The sequence below is a fragment of the Sapajus apella genome, unplaced genomic scaffold (assembly GCF_009761245.1).
Source record: "Sapajus apella isolate SASKATOON/1434 unplaced genomic scaffold, GSC_monkey_1.0 scaffold12, whole genome shotgun sequence".
Lineage (NCBI taxonomy): Eukaryota > Metazoa > Chordata > Mammalia > Primates > Cebidae > Sapajus > Sapajus apella.
Window position 1 is genome coordinate 28,683,566 of NW_022436952.1, and position 20,603 is coordinate 28,704,168.

Consider the following 20,603-nt stretch of genomic DNA (forward strand, 5'->3'; position numbering starts at 1 on the left):
TTATTGAGGCAATTGGGCATATTGCTATTTTAAATAAGGTAGTTATGGTCTCATAGAGAGGTGACATTTAAGCAAAGACTTTAAGGAAGTGAGTTGGCCATGCAGTTATTTGGAAGAATATTCCCAATAAAAGAAATAGCCAGGAATGGGTCTGGAACCCATTGAGGAACCTAAAGGAAGCCCTTGGAAGCAGTATAAGAGAGGACCAGAATCGTAGAAGATGCATTTGGAGAGGAGAACAACAAGATGATGGAAGGTTTTCATAGGATGGTATAAGGACTTTGTTTTTTCTCAGAGTGAAATAGTCATTGCAAGATTCTGAACATGATCTGACCAGAAGCTTGGCTGCTAGCTACTGACAGCTTGAGAACATTAGCTTTGTAAACCTGAGAGAACAGAACTTTAAGAGTCTAAACGTGTCTTACACAAACAAGAAGCTAGTGATTCTGTGTTCATGGCCACCAAGCAGTCGGGTCTTCAGAGAGAGAAAAGTCCTGATGCTTTCCAGGGTTCTCTGGTACAGATCAGCTTACTTCTTGTGGCTTCCCTCTTTCGTCCTTAGATTTCAGCCTTCTGTAGTCTGTCAGTTTCCACTTAGTTCATCTTTCTAACTTCATGTTGTCTTCTGTCTTGTTCTGTCATCTCTTGTCATTTTATTGGTTATTTTAGAAGAGTAAAGAGAAGGATTGTTTAGTCACTGTGTTGAACCAGAAGACTAATTAAACTTAAAAACTGATGTGCCAATGTGATTAGAAAAGAACTCTGAGATAGTTGCACTGAAACTTCACCTTCCCTTGTGAAACATCTTGCCACTATTAATAGTAATAATGTTATTTTCATGAACCACATATCAGGCCTTCAAAAATTTGAAACTTAAAGTATGTCTATTCATGGCAATAAAACGATGCATAATCATTTTCATTGTATAAATTGTTTTAAAAGTATTTTACCTCACTATAAAGCCCCCACTTTGAGTCACTGTACTGGAGCAGTTTAGATTTAAGAACCCCTTTCAGGGAATGGATTTGGACAATATAGTATGCTTAAGAACTTGAGAACCATGAATTACCTAAAGACAACATATTTTGATAGATCACGTAGTTAGGAAACTTGGATTTTAGCCTCATTTCTCTGTGGCTAAATTTGAGACTTCAATAAATTATTTAATATTTTCATGCCTCTTCATTTGTGAAATAAGGGATTGCAGGTTAGATAATCTTTAAGTAAATATAAAAACTTTATGATACTTATGTTGTTTTGGAAATTTTTTAATACTTATGTGGATAATTTTTTTTTTAATTTTTTTTGTGCAGGTTAATGGTGCAATGTAAGAAACCTTTAAAAGTTTCTGATGAATTAGTGCAGCAATATCAAATTAAAAATCAGTATCTTTCAGCAATAGCATCTGATGCAGAACAAGAACCTAAAATTGATCCATATGCATTTGTTGAAGGAGATGAGGAATTCCTTTTTCCTGATAAAAAAGATAGACAAAATAGTGAGAGAGAAGCTGGAAAAAAACACAAGGTAAGAGAAATCACAGTATACCAAAGGGTCACTGTTGATTTTGTAGCTCTGAATATAGTAGTAACACACTTAGTACCACACTTATCTCACTTATTTTGTCTTAGAATAGAAAGAGTAATCATTTATTTAAAAAAGTGTATTTTTGGCTAGGTGCAGTGGCTTATGTCTGTAATCCTAGCACTCTGGGAGATCGAGGAAGGCAGATCACCTGAGGTCAGGATTTTGAGAGCAGCCTGGCCAGCATAGTGAACCCGTCTCTAATAAAAATACAAAACTTAGCCGGGTATGGTGGCATTCACCTATAATCCCAGTTATTCAGGAGGCTGAGGCAGGAGAATTGCTTGAACCCAGGAGGCTGAAGATGCAGTGAGCCAAGATCAGGCCACTTCTTCAAAAGAAAAAAAGAAAAACACACTTTTTTTATTTTTTATTTTATTTTTATTTATTTATTTTTTAATTTTCTTTTTTTTAAAAGCCTACAGCACCCGGTATTCCCAGGTGGTCTCCTATCCAAGTACTAACCAGGCCTGACCGAGATCAGACGAGATCGGGTGTGTTCAGGGTGGTATGGCCACAGACAAAAACACACTTTTTTTAAATGAGTAAATCAAGCACGTGGTACCAGTTATACCTGGTCTGTGATAATGAAAAGATTTTGTTCTTTACAAATACAATTATACATCACTGAGTTTAAAGACTAATATTTCTGAATATGTGATTCAGGAACTTACAGTGCACCTAAAAGTAAAAATGAAGTGCAAGATAATAGTTACTAGATTAAAAATTTAAAAATCCAATATATGAGAATAACTCTGCTACACAAGAATTTTTCTTAAATACAAAATATGAAAATTGGCCAGGCATAGTGGCTCACACCTGTAATCCCAGCACTTTGGGAGACCAAGGCGGGTGGATCACAAGGTCAGGAGTTCGAGACCAGCCTGGCCAAGATGGTGAAACCCTGTCCCCACTACAAAAATTAACTGGGTGCTGTGGCGGACACCTGTAATCCCAGCTACTTGGAAGGCTGAGGGAGGAGAATAGCTTGAACTACGGAGGCAGGGGTTGGAGTCAGCCAAAATTGTGCCACTGCACTCCAGCCTGGTGACAGAGCAAGACTCTATCTAAAAAGAAAAAGAAAATTGAAATCTGTAGAGTTATGAAAAAGATGCAAAAGTATGTTTTTTGGTTTTTTGGGGTTTTTTTGTTTTTTTTTTTTCCTGCGATGGAGTTTCGCGCTTGTTGCACAGGCTGCAGTGCAATGGCGCAATCTTGGCTCACTGCAAACTCCACCTTCCTGGTTCAAGTGATTCTCCCGCCTCAGCCTCCCAGGTAGCTAGGATTAAAGGCATGTGCCACCATGCTTGGCTAATTTTGTATTTTTAATAGAGATGGGGTTTTTCTGTGTTGGTCAGGCTGGTCTTGAATTCCCGACCTCACGTGATCTGCCCACCTCAGCCTCCCAAAGTTCTGGGATTACAGGTGTGAACCACCACGACTGGCCCTCAATAATATGTTTAATACAAAGAATTAATTTCACAAAGTTTTACTTTAGAAATTATACAAAATTCTTTGTATAATATGTTTAATACAAAGAATTAATTTCACAAAGTTTTACTTAGCCCTACTATATGCCAGGTACTTGAAATTTTGTCTTTTTGGAAGTGTGAGAGTAGTGGTAGCTGAGAAAGCTGCAAGTATAATAGAACATGAATTGGCCCAGAGCAGTGGTTCATGCTTATAATCCCAGCACCTTGGGAGGCTGAGGCGGGTGGATTACCTGAGGTCAGGAGTTTGAGATCAGCCTGCTAACATGGTAAAACCCCATCTCTACTAAAAATACAAAAATTAGCCAGGTGTAGCGGTGCATGCCTGTGATTCCAGCTACTCCGGAGAATGAGGCAGGAGAATCTTGAACCTGAGAGGCAGTGGTTATGGTGCCAAGATTGCACCACTGCACTCCAGCCTGGGCGACAGTGAGAATCTGTCTCAAAAAAAAAAGAAAAGAAAAGAAGAACATGGAGTTTGGAGCTTGACAGATTTAGGATAAAATTCAACTCTCACTACTTATTAGCCATATTTTCTGGGTACATTAGAGTCTCTACTTTTTTTGTCTATAGGATAAACATACTATAGGCACAATGGTTCATGCCTGTAATCCCAATACTTTGGGAGGCTTAGGCAGGCAGGTCATGCGGTCTAGAGATCGAGCCCATCCTGGCCAACATGGCGAAACCCCGTCTCAACTAAAAATACAAAATTAGCTGGGCATGGTAGCATGTGCCTATAGTCCCAGCTACTTGGGAGGCCGAGGCAGGTTTGAACCTGGAAGGCGGAGGTCGCAGTGAGCTGAGATAGCACCACTGCACTCCAGCCTGGTGACAGAGCAAGAACTCCATCTTAACAACAACAAAAAAAGATAAGCATACTACTTGTTAACTATAAGAATCGGGGATAATGTATGTTAAACACTTAGCAGGATGCCTGACACATAACCACTCAATAATTGGTAGATTTTATTGTTGGTAAATTATGTATTTCAGCCTAACATGCAGTATTTGTTTGCAGGTAGAAGATGGGACATCTAGTGTAACAGTGTTATCACATGAAGAAGATGCTATGTCATTATTTAGTCCCTCTATCAAGCAAGGTAAAAACCTTTATTTCTTAATCAAAATACCGTATTCCAGGATTGTTACTACAGACTGATCTAATATTGTTGGACTTCTAATATTCCTTTTTGTATAATTTATTATATTTCATAAAAAGGATTCCTTCTTAAATGGTAGATTTATTGGTTATCTTTTATTGGAAGAAGCAAGTTCAGGTGATAGAATTTGTGTTTTGAATTATTGCAACCTGTTTCCTGTTTTTTACATATAAAAATAGTTTTCCATTAAAAACTCAGTTTTATGTAATAGATTTCCCACACCCTCCTACTGGGAATTATGCGAAAGGAAATAAAAGAATGAAGGCACGTATTGAATGGAAACTGATTGAGAAAAAGCTATTGTTATACTATGCCAAGGGTATAGTTATACTATCCAGGAAAAACACACTTGTAAAAAACAGGAGAAAGATACAGATGTCCAGTTGGTTGACAGTATAGTGTTTCATTATAATAACTCCAAGTGTTTGCTGTCTGAAGATTTGACACTACTTTGAAGCCCATAGCTATGGGGATTACAATTAGGAGACTATAAATTCTCCTCATACCTGTCTCCATTGTTTCAATGATATTTGAAAAATGAGTCCAGGCGTGGTGGCTCACACCTGTAATCCCAACACTTTGGGAGGCCAAGGTGGGTGGATCACTTGGGATCAGGAGTTCAAAACCAGCCTGCTCAACATAGTGAAACCCATCCCTACTAAAACAAAAGTTAGGCTGGGTGTGATGGCTCACGCCTGTAATCCTAGCACTTTGGGAGGCCAAGGTGAGCGGATCAGGTGGTCAAGAGATTGAGACCATCCTGGCCGACATAGTGAAACCCGTCTCTACTTAAAAAAAAAAAACAAAACAAACAAACAAACAAAAAACAAAAATTAGCCAGGCATGGTGGTGCATGTCTGTAGTGCCAGCTACTCAGGAGCCTGAGGCAGGAGAATTGCATGAACCTGGAAGGTGGAGGTTGTGGTGAGCCAAGATGGGCCAAGCATGGTGGCTTACATTTGTAATCCTAGGAGTTTGGGCGGCTGAGGCGGGTGGATCACCTGAGATCATGAGTTCGAGACCAGCCTGGCCAACATGGTGAAACCCTGTCTCTACTAAAAATACAAAAATTAGCCAGGCATGGTGGCAGGCGCCTGTATCCCAGCTACTTGGGAGACTGAGGCAGGAGAATTGCTTGAACATAGGAGACAGATGTTGCAGTGAGCTGAAATTGTGCCACTGCACTCATGTCTTGGTGACAGAGCAAGACCCCATCTCAAAAAATAAATAAATAAAAATTGAAAAATGATTTAGAGTAAGGTGAACTATGATTGTGTTGTGACATGGAATAAATGAGCAAAATGTTTTTTTAAAAAGTTTTCACCTATAAAATAAGATAAAGTCCTTTGGATCTAAAACCACAATTTCTAAATTAAACTTTACTGGAATTCTGTTTTCATTTTCTTCCCACACACACAAGTTAAAAGAGCTGTTCTGGGGCCACTAATTTAACAAATATTTAGCACCTGTTATGTGTAGGCACTGTTTGGGAGTTGGGAATACAGTGGTCAAGACTCCACTTTGAAAGTGTCTGGGCCGAGTACAATGGCTTACTCCTATAATCCCAGCACTTTTGAAGGCCAAGGAGGGTAGATCACGAGGTCACGAGTTTGAGACCAGCCTGACCAATGTGGTGAAACACTGTCTCCACTAATACAAAAATTAGCTGGGTGTGGTGACACATGCCTATAGTTCTAGCTACTCAGGAGGCTGAGGCAGGAGAATTGTTTGAACCCGGGAGGTGGAGATTACAGTGAGCCAAGATCTTGCCACTGCACTCCAGCCTAGGCGACAGAGCAAGACTCTGTCTCAAAAAAAAATGTCTGACTTAACTCCTTGTGAATGGAATAAAGAGACACAATATAGTAGTTCATTTATAAAACCCATTTAACTTTTAAAATAATTTTTTATGTTTTAATTGACAAGTAAAAATTGTATACATTTATGGTATACAACATGATGTTTTGGTATGTGTGTGTGTGTATGTATGTGTATCTATATATACCAAAATATATATGTTTACTTTTTTTTTTACGTTTTACTCATATTCTGTGCTACAGCACAATTATAGTTGAGCTGATTCTAAATCATTTTTTCAATTATAATTTTAACAGTGGAGACTGGTATGAGGAGAATATAGTCTCTTATTCTAACCCCTATAACTATAAGCTTAACAGTACCATCAGTACTGTTTTCTTCAGTGAGCAAACACTTGGAATTAGTGCGTGTGTGTGTGTTTGTGTATTTAGCCATTCCACTATATATCCTACTAATATATATATATATATATATATATATATATATATATTCCACTATATATATATGTATATATCTCACTATATGTATATAGTGGAATGGCTAAATCAAGCTATTTAATGTATGCATTACCTTATATACTTACCTTTTTTTTGTGTGTGTGGTGAGAACACTTAAAATCTACTCTCAGCAATTCGGAAGTATACAATATGTTGTTGTTAATTAGTCACCACGATGTACAGCAAAATCCGTTTAACTTTTGATGTGGGCAGAGTAAGTCATCTTTGTGTGTGTGTTTTTTTGATAAAGTTTTAATATTTGGAATAAATAGAGAGGGTTTCTGGATAACCAAAAATAAGGAAAAAAAAATCTATCTGATTTGGTCTAGGTAGCTTGGCTATTCAACAATTTGGATTATTTGCCAAAGTGATCTACAGATTCAGAGCAATATCTATCAAAATTCCAATGACATTTTTCACAGTAATAGAAAAAACAATCCTAAAATTTGTATAGAATCACAAAAGGCTCTGAATGGCTAAAGCAATCTTGAGCAAAAAGAACAAAATTGGTGGCATCATACTACCTGATTTGAAAATCTGCTGCGAGGCCAGGTATCATGGCCCATGCCTATAATCCTAATACTTTGGGAGGCCACAGTGGGAGGATTGCTTGAGGCCAGGAGTTCAAGACCACTCTGGCCAACCTAGTGAGACCCTGTCAGTGTAAAAAAATACATAGCCTGGGGGTGGTGGCTCATGTCTGTAATCCCAGCACTTCGGGAGGCCAAGGTGGGCAGATCACTTGAGGTCAGGAGTTTGAGACCAGCCTGGTCAATATGGCAACACCCCATTTCTACTAAAAATACAAAATGAGCTGGGCGTGGTGGCGCATACACGTAATCCCAGCTACTTAGGAGGCTGAGGCAGGAGAGTTGCTTGAATTTGGGAGGTGGAGGTTGCAGTGAGCCAAGATTGCTCCGTTTGACTCCAGCCTGGGTGACAAGAGTGAAACTACATCTCCAATCAATCCATCAATCAAAGGTTACATATTTTAAAAATTAAAAAATAAAAGTAGGCTGGGTATGGTAGCTCATGCCTGTAATCCCAGCACTTTGGGAGGCCAAGGCAGGCAGATCACCTGAGGTCAGGAGTTTGAGAGCAGCCTGACCAACATAGAGAAACCCCATTTCTACTAAAAATACAAAAATTAGTTGAGCGTGGCGACATGTGGCTGTAATCCCAGCTACTTAGGAGGCTGAAGTAGGAAAATCACTTTAACCCGGGAGGTGGAGGTTGCAGTGAGCCAAGATCGCGCCATTGCACTCCAGCCTGGGCAACAAGAGCAAAACTCCATCTCAGACACAAAAAAAAGCGGCAGAGGGGGATCTATTACAAAGCTATTCTAAGTAAGACAGCATGGTACTGGCAAAAGAAAAGACACATAGGTCAGTGGAACAGAATAGAGAGCCCAGAAATAAATCCACCTATTTCTGGTCAACTGATTTCGACAGAGATGCTAAGGACACCCAGTGGAGAAAGGACAGTCAGTTCAGTAAGTGGTGCGTAGAAAACTGGATATTTAGATATATAGATCCTCATCTCACATCATATACAAAAATCAACTCAAAATGCATTGACAACTTGAATCTAAGACCCGAAACTATACAACTACTAGAAGAAAACTGGAGAAAAGCGCCATGACATTGATCTGGGAAAAGACTTTTTTGGCTATGACCCCACAAGCACGGGCAGCAAAATGAGATCACATCAAACTAAAAAGCTTCTGCACAACAAAGGAAAAAATCCCCAGTGAAGAGACAAGCTATGGGAGAATATATTTATAAGCTGTATGTTTGATAAGGGGTTAATATTCAAAATATGTAAGGAACTGTCAATAGGAAAAAAAAACAACCCAATTAAAAATTGAGTAAGGGACTTGATTAGATGCTTCTCAAAAAAAGACATACAAATGGGTAACAGGTATGTGAAGCAGCGTTAAACATCACTAATCATCAGAGAAATACAAATTAAAACCACAATGAGATATCACCTCATGCCTGTTAACAGTGGCTATTATCAAAAAGAGGAAAGCTGTGTTGGTAAGAATGTAGAGAAATGGGAATCTTTGTTTACTGTTGGAGGAAAGGTAAATGTTGTACAGCCATCACGGAAAACAGTATGGAGATTCTTCAGAAAATAGAAACTGCATATGATCTAGCAGTCCCACTACTGGACATATATCGAGAGAATGTGAAGTCAGTGTGTTAATACTGATATCTGCATTTCCATGTTCATTGCAATATTATTCATAGTCGCCAAGATATGAAATCAACTTAAGTGTCCATCAGTGGATGACTAGATTTAAAAAATGTGGTATATATACACCAGTGAAATACTGTTTGGCCTTAAAAAGAGAAGGGAATTCTGCTATTTGTGATAACGTGGATGAACCTGGAGGACATTATGCTACATGAAATAAGCCAGACACAGAAAGATAAATACTGTATATGATCTCACTTTCATGTGGAATCTAAAAAAATTGGACTCATGGAAGTAGAAAGTAAAATGGTGATTACCAGAGACTAGGAGTGGGGGGATTGGGGAGATGGCCAAAGTGGACAAAATTTCAGTTGGGACGAATAAGTTCAAGAGATCTACTGTAAATTGTGGTTACTACAATTAATAATACTTTGTATATTTGAAAATGGAGAGTAGGCCGGGCGCGGTGGCTCAAGCCTGTAATCCCAGCACTTTGGGAGGCCGAGGCGGGTGGATCACGAGGTCAAGAGATCGAAACCATCCTGGTCAACATGGTGAAACCCCGTCTCTACTAAAAATACAAAAAATTAGCTGGGCATGGTGGTGCGTGCCTGTAATCCCAGCTACTCAGGAGGCTGAGGCAGGAGAATTGCCTGAACCCAGGAGACGGAGGTTGCGGTGAGCCGAGATCGTGCCATTGCACTCCAGCCTGGGTAACATGAGTGAAACTCCGTCTCAAAAAAAAAAAAAAAAAAAGAAAATGGAGAGTAGAATTTAAGTGTTTTCACCATAGAAAAATAAGCATCTGTACATGAGGTAATGAATATGTTAAGTAGCCTGATTTAGCCGTTTCATAATACATACATTAAAAAAAAAAAAAAAAAAAAAACTCGGAAACAAATTGGGTTATTTGGCCTACTTATCCTAGGGTATTCCCTGGGATATAGGAAACATGTAAGCCCCTTCTTGTGCCTGTGGTACAGCTTTCTCAAAATGTGAAACATATACTACATTCTGGAGTATCCCTGAGGTGGAGCTTCAAAATTTTGGTTTTTAATAAGTATCCTAGATGGATTTTTACTTAAAATTTCAAAGCTGCAGCTCTAGTGGATCTTTAGAACTGACACACAGAGGCACTGGGAAAGTGACTTTTCTCTTTCTGAAAATGAGTATTATTTCAAGTCAGTTGACAGAGAATGATTTAGATAGTTACGTATCAAATTGTTTTTCTTGTGCAGGAATATATGGGGAGTTTAATTTTCATTGGAATTGGGATTATGTATTTGTTCCCCTAAAATGGGGCGGGAGGGAAGGAAAATAAAATTGTAGTACAGTAACTAAGAGGTAATATTTAGTACTTAAGCACCTAGCAATGGGCAAAGCATATTAACCTATATTCTATTACATTTAATTCAGTTCTTGGTATTGAGGCACAGAGAGGTTAAGTAAGTTGTCGAGGGCCATACTGTTAGTGGTGGAGCTGGGATTCAGATTAAAGTCTGGCCCGAGTCACCCCTTAATCATTGTTCTGTTCTTCCTTTACATTTCAGAAAGAGAAAAATACAGGCTGGGTGAGGTGGCTCACACCTGTAATCCCAGCACTTTGGGAAGCAGAGGCAGGCAGATTGCTTGAACCCAGGAGCTTAAGACCAGTTTGGGCAACATGGCAGAGCCCCAACTCAAGAAAAAAAAAAATTAGCTGGTCATGGTGTCACATGCCTATAGTCTCAACTACTGGGGAGTCTGAGGTGGGAGGATTGCTTGAGCCAGAGAGGTCAAGGCTGCGGTGAGGTGTGATTGTGCCACTGCATTCCAGCCTGGTGGTGACAGAGTGAGACATCATCTCAAAAAAAACTACAAATATGTGTGTGTATTTAATTCTGTTTTCCTAAATAGCATTTATATTTTTATTTGATATATTAATTATTCATGTAGAATACTTAGCTATTTTATGGATTACCTGACCTTATAGTGAGCTTCCTGGAAAAGGTATAAGCCCCTTATGCCTTTATAACATTTTTTCTATTAAAAACACTTTCTAGATTTTAAACAATAAATTACAGTTTCTTGTTGCATAATACCCTTATGAACTTAAAGTTATATGTCTAATTTAAACAGAATAATACTTATCTGGTCAGTAGTAACAGTTTTATTTTTCTGATTGACTTTTGTAGATGCTCCACGCCCTGCTAGTCATGCCCGTCCTCCATCAACAAGTTTGATTTATGACTCAGACCTGGCTGTCTCTTATACTGATCTTGATAATCTCTTCAATTCTGATGAAGATGAACTAACAGTGAGTATTTGATTAATGGATAGGATTATAATTTGTTTTCCTTGATTATATATATATGTATTTTATTCTTTAGAAGTGATTTGTGAGTTTAATACTATGATTTAGCCCTGAACAATGAGAAATATTTTACAGCAAAATCTCATTGGTTTCTTTTTTAATCTCATGTTTGCGTAGTCTTGCCATAGTGTCACCTATAAACTTTGAGATTTTTGTTTCTCCTTTTGTGTTTACATTTGGGGAACACATGATTAACCTTAATTTGAGCTCAGCTGTATGTTCTGTTTTGTGGTTTTAGGAAGCAGAATTATTTTCCTATTTGATTCTATAGTTTGAGAAATGACCCTGGAATTTACTCATTCAGAGAACACATAAATAATTGACATTAAAGTTATTTGCTTTGTCAGTTTATTAAGGAATACCAGTTCTTTTGAATTTGTTTGACATCACAGCTATTATTATAAGACAGATACATGATATAACAATGAAAGAGGAAGAAAAAGTAATATTTGATCTTTAACACCCATTTGCAGAGAAAGGTGAAGATAAAAGAAATTAAAGCTTAAAATGAGATTCCCTAGAGTGTCAAGTCTCTGGCAAATTAATGAATTGGGTGCTGCATTATCATAAAAGGGAATTCCTTTTCATCTGCATAAAGGTAGCTTGGAAACTTCTATGGTACATTTGGTCTTTCTTTTCCTATATAATATGCATTTATTCTTCTCAGCATATATATCTATATATGTATATTTATGTATATGTGTGTATGTACACACATACATACATACATATATATATATAGATCTATATATATGGCAGATACATAAACTTTTACTGTATATCCCATAGTGTAGTACATTTTAGGACACCCTTCACTAGGCAAATATATCCTTGAATGTTTTGACACATTCATACTTTCTACTACCATTCATGTATCAGCTGTGGTTCCTCTAAGATAAAAAGGTTGTAGTCAGAACGTGGTCTGCATAGTAATATTTATCACAAACTGTCTAACAGAAGACATGGAACAAATGTTAGCTCTGAAAACATTGGTAATAGCTTGGAGATAGTAAGACTTGTTTGATCAATGTACTAAAACTCAGTTAGGAACCCTATTGCTTTGTCATTAGATCTTCTGAAGTTTGTACTTAGTTTTACCTGTTACAATATTTTTATAGGAGTAAGGAGATTATCAAAACAAGGTAAAAGTATAAATAAGAGTTCAGAGAAGCGGATGATTGAATATATAGGAAAAACACAAACTTTAATGTGTTTAGCTTAAGGAGACAAATACTTTGCAAGTATCTTTTACTAAGAAGCATTTCTAATGTTAATTACAACTCCTTCTTATTGCAGGTTTTCTTATTTTTATTTATTTTATTTTATTTTGAGACAGAGTCTCACTCTGTTGCCCATGCTGAAGTGCAGTGGTGCAATCTTGGCTCACTGCAACCTCTGCCTTTCAGGCTCAAGCAATTCTTGCGCCTCAGCCTCCTGAAATTCTTGTGCCTCAGCCTCCTGAGTAGCCGGAATTACAGACATGCCCCTCCACGCCCAGTTGATTTTTTGTATTTTTAGTACAGGTGAGGTTTCACCATGTTGGCCAGGCTGGTCTCAAACTCCTGGCCTCAAATTGATCTGCCTGCCTCTGCCTCCCAGAGTGCTGGGATTTTAGGCATGAGCCACCATGTCCAGCCTCTTATTTTGGGTTTTAATTTAAGATTAACCTTACTTGTGTATATATTGAAAGTATTGGTCATTTTCTTTGGAGGAACTTTTCCCTTTTAATTTGGAGGCTTACCAAATAAGTTTTCAGAGAAACTAACCTGAAGTTGATGATTGTCTAAGAAATATATCTTTCAACACTAGTATGTATTTGGCTGTCAAATTCAAAATATTACTTTTAATGAATGGGCTTTACTTTTAGGTTATATCTGAATGATTACTATTTTGAGATCACATTGGATGTAAAATTTTAGATAAATATGTGCTTTTTTTAAATAGCCTGGATCTAAAAAATCAGCGAATGGATCAGATGATAAAGCCAGCTGCAAGGAATCAAAGACAGGAAATCTGGACCCGTTATCTTGCATAAGTAAGTGTCCCACATCTGTGCTTGAGATAAATTTGCAAACTTGTAATCTCAAAAAAGCTCCCCACACCCTTTATTTTAAATAGTCACCTATTTTTAGTGATGTGTTAAAGTGTATGTTTTTATTAAATATAGGCACTGCAGATCTTCATAAAATGTATCCTACACCACCATCATTGGAACAACATATTATGGGATTTTCCCCAATGAATATGAATAATAAAGAATATGGTAGTATGGATACAACACCTGGAGGAACTGTTCTAGAAGGAAATAGTTCTAGTATAGGAGCACAGTTCAAAATTGAGGTTGATGAGGGATTCTGTAGCCCCAAACCTTCTGAAATTAAAGTAAGTATTTTTTTTTTCTAGAAGAATAATTCACTTCTTATATTTTCTTATAGAATTAGTTTGTTGCTGTATTCAAAAATTCTTTGATAGTGTTTGCAGTTTTGTGGCTAAGTTGAGGACTGAATTGTTGTATCACTATTAAGATTGCATTAATTGAAAGAATAGGATTGCATTTACATTTTATTCTGTGTAAAGAAAGGAAAAAAGGTCCAGAGCTTGTTTGAGTTTTTTATTTTTTCCCCCAGAAGATAAGATACTGAAAACCTACCATCTTTATATTGTAGGATTTTTCTTACGTCTATAAGCCTGAAAATTGTCAAATTCTAGTGGGATGTTCCATGTTTGCACCTCTAAAAACTCTACCAAGCCAATATCTGCCCCCTATCAAATTGCCAGAAGAGTGTATTTACCGTCAGAGTTGGACTGTTGGAAAATTGGAATTGCTTCCTTCAGGGCCTGCAATGCCATTCATCAAAGAGGGGTATGATTTATGTTATTATAATAGTATATGAATGCCTATACAGCTTTAATTTTTTTTGTAGATTTACCTGGCATGCTGGAAAAAGAAAATTGGTTTTTGAAAATTTTAAAAATTATTTCTGATTAATCAAGTATAATGATTGGTGAGGAACAGTGGCTCATGCCTGTGTTTCCAGCACTTTGGGAGGCCAAGATGGGTGGATCCCTTGAGGTCAGGAGTTTGAGACCAGCTTGGCCAACATGTGAAACCCTGTCACTACTAAAAATAGAAAAATTACCCAAACGTGGTGGCATGCGCCTGTAGTTCCAGCTACTTGGGAGGCTGAGGGACAAGAATCTCTTCAACCCGGGAGGTGGAGGTTGCAGGGAGCCAAGATCGCACCAGTGCACTCCAGCCTAGGCGACAGAGTGAAACTTAATCTCAAAAAAAAAAAATTACAATGGTTAATTGGGTATGGATAAACTATTGGAAAACTTAAGACTGTTCTGCTTAATTTGTATTCAGAAGCACCTTTTCTTTTGGGCTGCAATTTAAAATCACTCCCATTTTTACATTTGCCGTATTTTCCACACTTTCCACATTTTACCATATCTGAATTTGTCAGTTTCAACTCAAGGCTAAAAAAAAAAATCTGAATTTGAGATGTCTTATAATGCATCTTAAAATTACAATTTTACTCTGTTTACACATAAGCATCTCTAAAATCATTTTTTAATAGTAGCATCTTATAAGTATTTCTAGTAAACGAAATTTATAGATAGTAAATATAGATGTCTAGGTGTGTATTAGTGTATACAGAGTTTATTAATGATTTTTGAATTAGATTGATCCTTAGCCCACACAATTATTTAGAGTGGATATGTTAACCAGAAATAAGAATTGACTCTACTTGTAATTCTTGCAATACTTGTCCTTTCATAATTTCCTATGTCATTGAAAAACATTTGGGACATTTTTAATTGTATTTCACGTTACTAATATGTTCCTTTATGTATGTATTTTATTTTCTTTTACCTTGGTGATGGTAGTGATGGAAGTAACATGGATCAAGAATATGGCCCTGCTTATACACCTCAAACTCATACTTCTTTTGGAATGCCTCCCAGCAGTGCACCTCCTAGTAACAGTGGAGCAGGAATTCTTCCTTCTCCATCCACCCCTCGGTTTCCAACTCCAAGGACTCCAAGGACTCCTCGGACTCCTCGTGGAGCTGGTGGACCTGCTAGTGCTCAAGGTTCAGTCAAATATGAAAATTCAGACTTGTATTCACCAGCTTCCACCCCATCTACATGCAGACCCCTTAATTCTGTTGAACCTGCAACTGTCCCTTCCATCCCTGAAGCACACAGTCTTTATGTAAACCTCATCCTTTCAGAATCAGTTATGAATTTGTTTAAAGACTGTAACTTTGATAGTTGTTGCATCTGTGTCTGCAACATGAATATCAAGGGTGCCGATGTTGGAGTTTACATTCCAGATCCAGCGCAGGAAGTACAATATAGATGTACCTGCGGCTTCAGTGCTGTCATGAACAGAAAATTTGGAAACAATTCAGGATTATTTCTTGAAGATGAACTGGATATCATAGGACGCAATACAGACTGTGGCAAAGAAGCAGAAAAACGTTTTGAAGCTCTCAGGGCTACCTCTGCTGAACATGTTAATGGAGGACTAAGGGAATCTGAAAAGTTGCCTGATGATTTGATATTATTGCTACAAGATCAGTGCACTAATTTATTTTCACCCTTCGGAGCAGCAGACCAAGATCCTTTTCCTAAAAGTAGTGTAATTAGCAATTGGGTACGTGTTGAAGAGCGTGACTGTTGCAATGACTGCTACCTTGCATTAGAACATGGGCGTCAGTTCATGGATAACATGTCAGGAGGAAAAGTTGATGAAGCACTTGTGAAGAGTTCATGCTTACACCCCTGGTCCAAAAGAAATGGTAAGTATGCTAATAAAATACTTTCTTGTTTGCTTATTTCCCTTTAGTTGTATGACTTTGCTTTTCTTTCTTAGGAAAAAGTATTTAAGGCAATTTCCCATGTAGTAAATAAAGACATTTAAAGTTGGACTTAAAATTCTTTTAAGGATGACATTTTTAAAGGGAGAATTTCTTAGCAGTTTTAGTTTAATTTCACCAATAAAAGTATTATTGTTATAAATCTGTAATTATATACTTATGTAGGAGTATAAAAGGCACTTTGCATATGTTTATTAGCACAACATTGCTAGTTGTCTGCTTTATTTAACGTTCTTCCACTCATTAAGTATTTGCTGGGCACCTCGTATGTGCCAGGTATTTTCCTAGGTTCGCTGTTGAACAAAACACACATATTCTTTTTTTTTTAGATACTTTATTTTTTAATATTTTTTATTGCACTTTAGGTTCTGGGGTACATATACAGAACATGCGGGATTGTTGCATAGATACATACATGGCAATGTGGTTTGCTGCCACCATCCCCGTCACCTATATCTGGCATTTCTCCCCATGTTATCCCTCCCCAACTCCCTACCTCCTGCTGTCCCTCCCCTAGGACCCCCCTCAACAGACCCCAGTGTGTGATGCTCCCCTCCCTGTGTCCATGTGTTTTCATTGTTTCAACACCCGCCTATGAGTGAGAACATGTGGTGGTTGATTTTCCATTCTTGTGTCAGTTTGCTGAGAATGGTTTCCAGAAGCATCCATGTCCCTACAAAGGACACGAACTCATCGTTTTTTATGGCTGCATAGTATTTCATGGTGTATATGTGCCACATTTTTCTTGTCCAGTCTATCATCGATGGGAATTTGGGTTGGTTCCAGGTCTTTGCTATTGTAAACAGTGCCCCAATGAACATACGGGTCAAAGCACACATATTCTTTTCCCTTTTTGAACCTATAATTTAGTGGAGAAGATAGGAAATAAACAAAAAATTGAAAATTTTCATGAGTTATCATTATGAAAAGCTGTGGATCTGGTGAAATAACCTAAAGAGTAATTGCAGATAGAGCAGTGCAAGGATAGGGCTGACATTTAGAGGTGGGGAGGGAGAGGGGGAGCCAGGAACGGAAATTGAGAAGAAGGTTGGAGGAAAACCATCGGAGTATGGTATCCTAGAAATCAAGTATAGGGAATCTTTAGAAGAGAGTGATCGTCTCTATCAAATACTGTGATACATTAAAGTGAAAACTGATACAGGCTATTGGATGTGACCTCATAGAAGTTGTTGGTCACCTTGATAGGCAGTTTCAGTCAACCTGATTAGTGCGGGTTCACAAGAGAATGGGATGAGAAGCAAACTTAGACAATTTTGCGGGGACTTTTGCTGTAAATAGCAGAGAAATTAGATAATAGGGTTAAAAGAGAGGTTTATTATTATTTTTTAATGGGTGCATTGGGAGTGATCCTATAGAAAGGAGTTTTTTTAAATTGACAAATACGGCTTATGCCTGTAATCCCAGCATTTGGGAAGCTGAAGCAGGCAGATCAGATCATTTGAGCCCAGGAGTTAAAGACCAGCCTGGTGAACATAGCAAAACCCATGTCTACTAAAAAATACAAAAATTACCTGGGCTTGATAGCACATTGCTTGGTGTCCCAGCTACTTGGGAGGCTGAGGCAGAAGGATAGCTTGAACCTAGGAGGTGGATGATTTAGTGAACCATGATTATACCACTGCACTCCAACCCGTTTGACAGACAGAGTGAGACTCTGTCCAAAAAGAAAAAAATGGCCATGTAATGCAAGGTTGAAAGAAGTAAAAATCAGCCCATCAACAGGAGCATAGTTAAGAAATCATAATAATACAGATGAAATGTTATATGCCTTCTGAAAATGGATACTTTTGTATATAACAAATAGATGAATCTTAGTAATAGTATTGAGGAGAGGAAGAGGGAACAAATCCCAGAAGATTACATATAGTCAGATACCCTTGAATAATATCTTTAATATATTGCCTTTAATAAAGTTCTGAAACAAGCACAACTAAATGTATTATTTACATGCACATAAAATTGAGGATATTGGTTAATTCTTGAAATTTCATGTGTCCAAAAATGACCACAAGATAAGATAGGAAGAAACATTTAATAAGATTGTTTTTGGTAATGTTCTAGTTCTTGGACAGTTGGATTACAGTTGTTCATTTTATTTTTAAAGGAAATTTTTGAACTATAAGAGCAACACATGGACCAGTGATTAAGTTTATGTACATGACATACTCAGGGACCAAATTTAAAAAGGGAAAAATATAAATATCATAGGTGTTCAAAAAAAGGAAAAGATTATTTTAAGCCATATAGAGTAGTTAAGAACATAGGCTATGGACTCAGACTGCTTGGGTTTGAAACATGACTGTAGCACTATATACTACCTGCTACCTTGGGCCAAGTTAGTTAACCTTTCTATGCCTCAGTTTCTTAAAATAGGGTCAATAATGGATTTACTTTACAGGGTGTTGCGAGAATCAAATGAAATAATACATATAAAACAGAGCAGGCTGGGTGCTGTGGCTCATGCTTGTAATCCCAGCACTTTGGGAGGCCAGGGCAGGCGGATCATGAGGTCAAGTGATTGAGACCATCCTGGCCAACATGCAAACCCCATCTCTACTAAAAATATAAAAATTAGCAGGGCCTGGTGGTACATGCCTGTAGTCGCAGCTGCTTGGAAGGCTGAGGCTAGAGAATTGCATGAACCCGGGAGATGGGTTGCAGTGAGCTGAGATTGCGCCGTTGCACTCTGGTGTGGGCGACAGAGTGAGACTCCATCTCAAAAAAAAAAAAAAACAAAGAGCAGCCGATCCCCCCACCTTGGCCCCCCAGAGTGCTGGGATTACAGGCATGAGCCGCTCAGGAGTTTGAGACCAGCCTGACCGACGCGGTGAAACCCCATCTCTACTAAAAATACAAAAATTAGCCGGACATGGGGGTTCATGCCTGTAATCCCTGCTACTCGGGAAACTGAGGCAGGAGAATCACTTTGACCTGAGGTGGAGGTTGCAGTGAGCCAAGATGGCGCCACTGCACTCCAGCCTGGGTGACAGAGCGAGACTCCATCTCAGAAAAAACAAAAAACAGTTTTTGGCATATAGTAATAACTCAAATGTTAGCAGTGGTAATGACTCTTTATTTATTATTGTTTTGTTTTTAAGAATCAACTTATTTGCCAAATAATAGAAAATACTGAGCTTTACCTGGTATGTGTTTTTTGAATAACAGTAAGCAATGATGTAAATATAAAGCTGCAGACATAAAAATTAATTTCTTCTTAAGAACTTGTCCAAAGAAAGTAATTTAGTACAGGAAAGAGAGAAATGAGGCCAGGCACCATGGCTCACACCTGTAATCCCAGCATTTTGGGAGGCCAAGATGGGAATAATGCTTGAGACCAGGAGTTTGAGACCAGCTTGAGCAACATAGCAAGACCCTGTCTCTGCCAAAAAGAAAAGAAAGAAAAGCCTTTATATTTCAATTAAAAATTTTCAGTATTAAAAACAAACAATGTTGGAAAACATAAATGTGAAATATTAGAATACTTTGATTAAATTATAGTAGCATCATAAAATAGTGGCAAGCTCCTGCATTGGAGCCCTTGGCCTAATTGTTTCCTTTTCCTTGGATGTTCATTTTCCAGGTATTTATGTGGATAACTCTGTCTCCTTTAAATCTTGTCAGATGTCATCTTCTCAATATAAAATTGTAAACCCTTCTTCATGTTCTCCGTCTTGCTTTGCTTCTTTCCATAGTGTTCCTATTACCTTCTAACATAACAATACAATTTAATTGTTTCCTACCCGTATGAAGTACACTCTTTACAAACTTCTGTGTAAAGGCAAAGGTTTTTGTCTATAAACACCTAGAATAGTGAACATAGTAGATGATCAGGATATTAAAATAGTTGTTTGGATTTATTTAGCTTTAACATCTTGGAAGAAGGTATGTTTGAATTTAAAAGTCTACAAAGTATAGTTTGTATATTTTAATGGCAACATTTATTTTGTCGAAGATAGAAAAGGCTGTGTTCTAATTAGAAAAAATACATACTTGCTGAATAAAAATTAATACCAATTTACCCATGTAAAATGTACAGTTTACTGCTCTTAGTATTCAGAGTTGGACAGTCATTAACACAGTTTTAGAACATTTTCATGATAAGCCCCCTACCCTTTAGCAATCACTGCCTTTTTCCGTCCAGCCTTCTTTCCTAAACTATAGATGACCATGAGTGTATTTTCTGTCTCTCTAGATTTGCTGCTTTTGGGCATTTTATATAAATAGAATTGTATACTATATGATCTTCAGTGACCGGCTTTTTTCACCTTGCATAATGTTTTCAAGGTTCATCCATGCTATAGCACATGTTAATACTTGATTGCCAAATAATATTCCATTGTATGAAGATACCGTATTTTATTTACCCCCTTCATCAGTTGATGGACATTTAGGTTGTTTACACTTTTTGGCTGTTATGAATATTATGAATAGTGCTCCCATGAACATTTGCATACAAGTTTTTATATGGACATGTTTTTATTACTCTTTTTTTTTTTTTTTTTTTTTTTTTTTTTGTTTGTGTTACTCTTATATTGACTCACTGAGTCAGATTCTGTGGGAAGTACGCTATCCCCCCCCTCCCCTTCCTGGGT

The 20,603-nt window shown here is 37.6% G+C and overlaps 1 protein-coding gene across 3 annotated transcripts in view; it reads left to right on the forward strand.

The window, feature by feature from the left end:
* Positions 1–20,603, forward strand: part of MED13 (mediator complex subunit 13) — a 124,650-nt gene that overhangs the window by 71,185 nt on the left and 32,862 nt on the right. For all 3 annotated transcript variants that reach the window (XR_004269702.1, XM_032280728.1, XM_032280729.1), the window contains 7 exons: positions 1,314–1,527; positions 4,096–4,177; positions 10,926–11,047; positions 13,049–13,139; positions 13,272–13,486; positions 13,771–13,967; positions 14,996–15,912. Coding sequence is in view for 2 of the 3 variants with exons in the window: in XM_032280728.1 (XP_032136619.1) it covers positions 1,314–1,527; positions 4,096–4,177; positions 10,926–11,047; positions 13,049–13,139; positions 13,272–13,486; positions 13,771–13,967; positions 14,996–15,912 (1,838 nt within the window). In the remaining variant the exon portion in view is untranslated. The remainder of the gene's footprint in view (positions 1–1,313; positions 1,528–4,095; positions 4,178–10,925; positions 11,048–13,048; positions 13,140–13,271; positions 13,487–13,770; positions 13,968–14,995; positions 15,913–20,603) is intronic.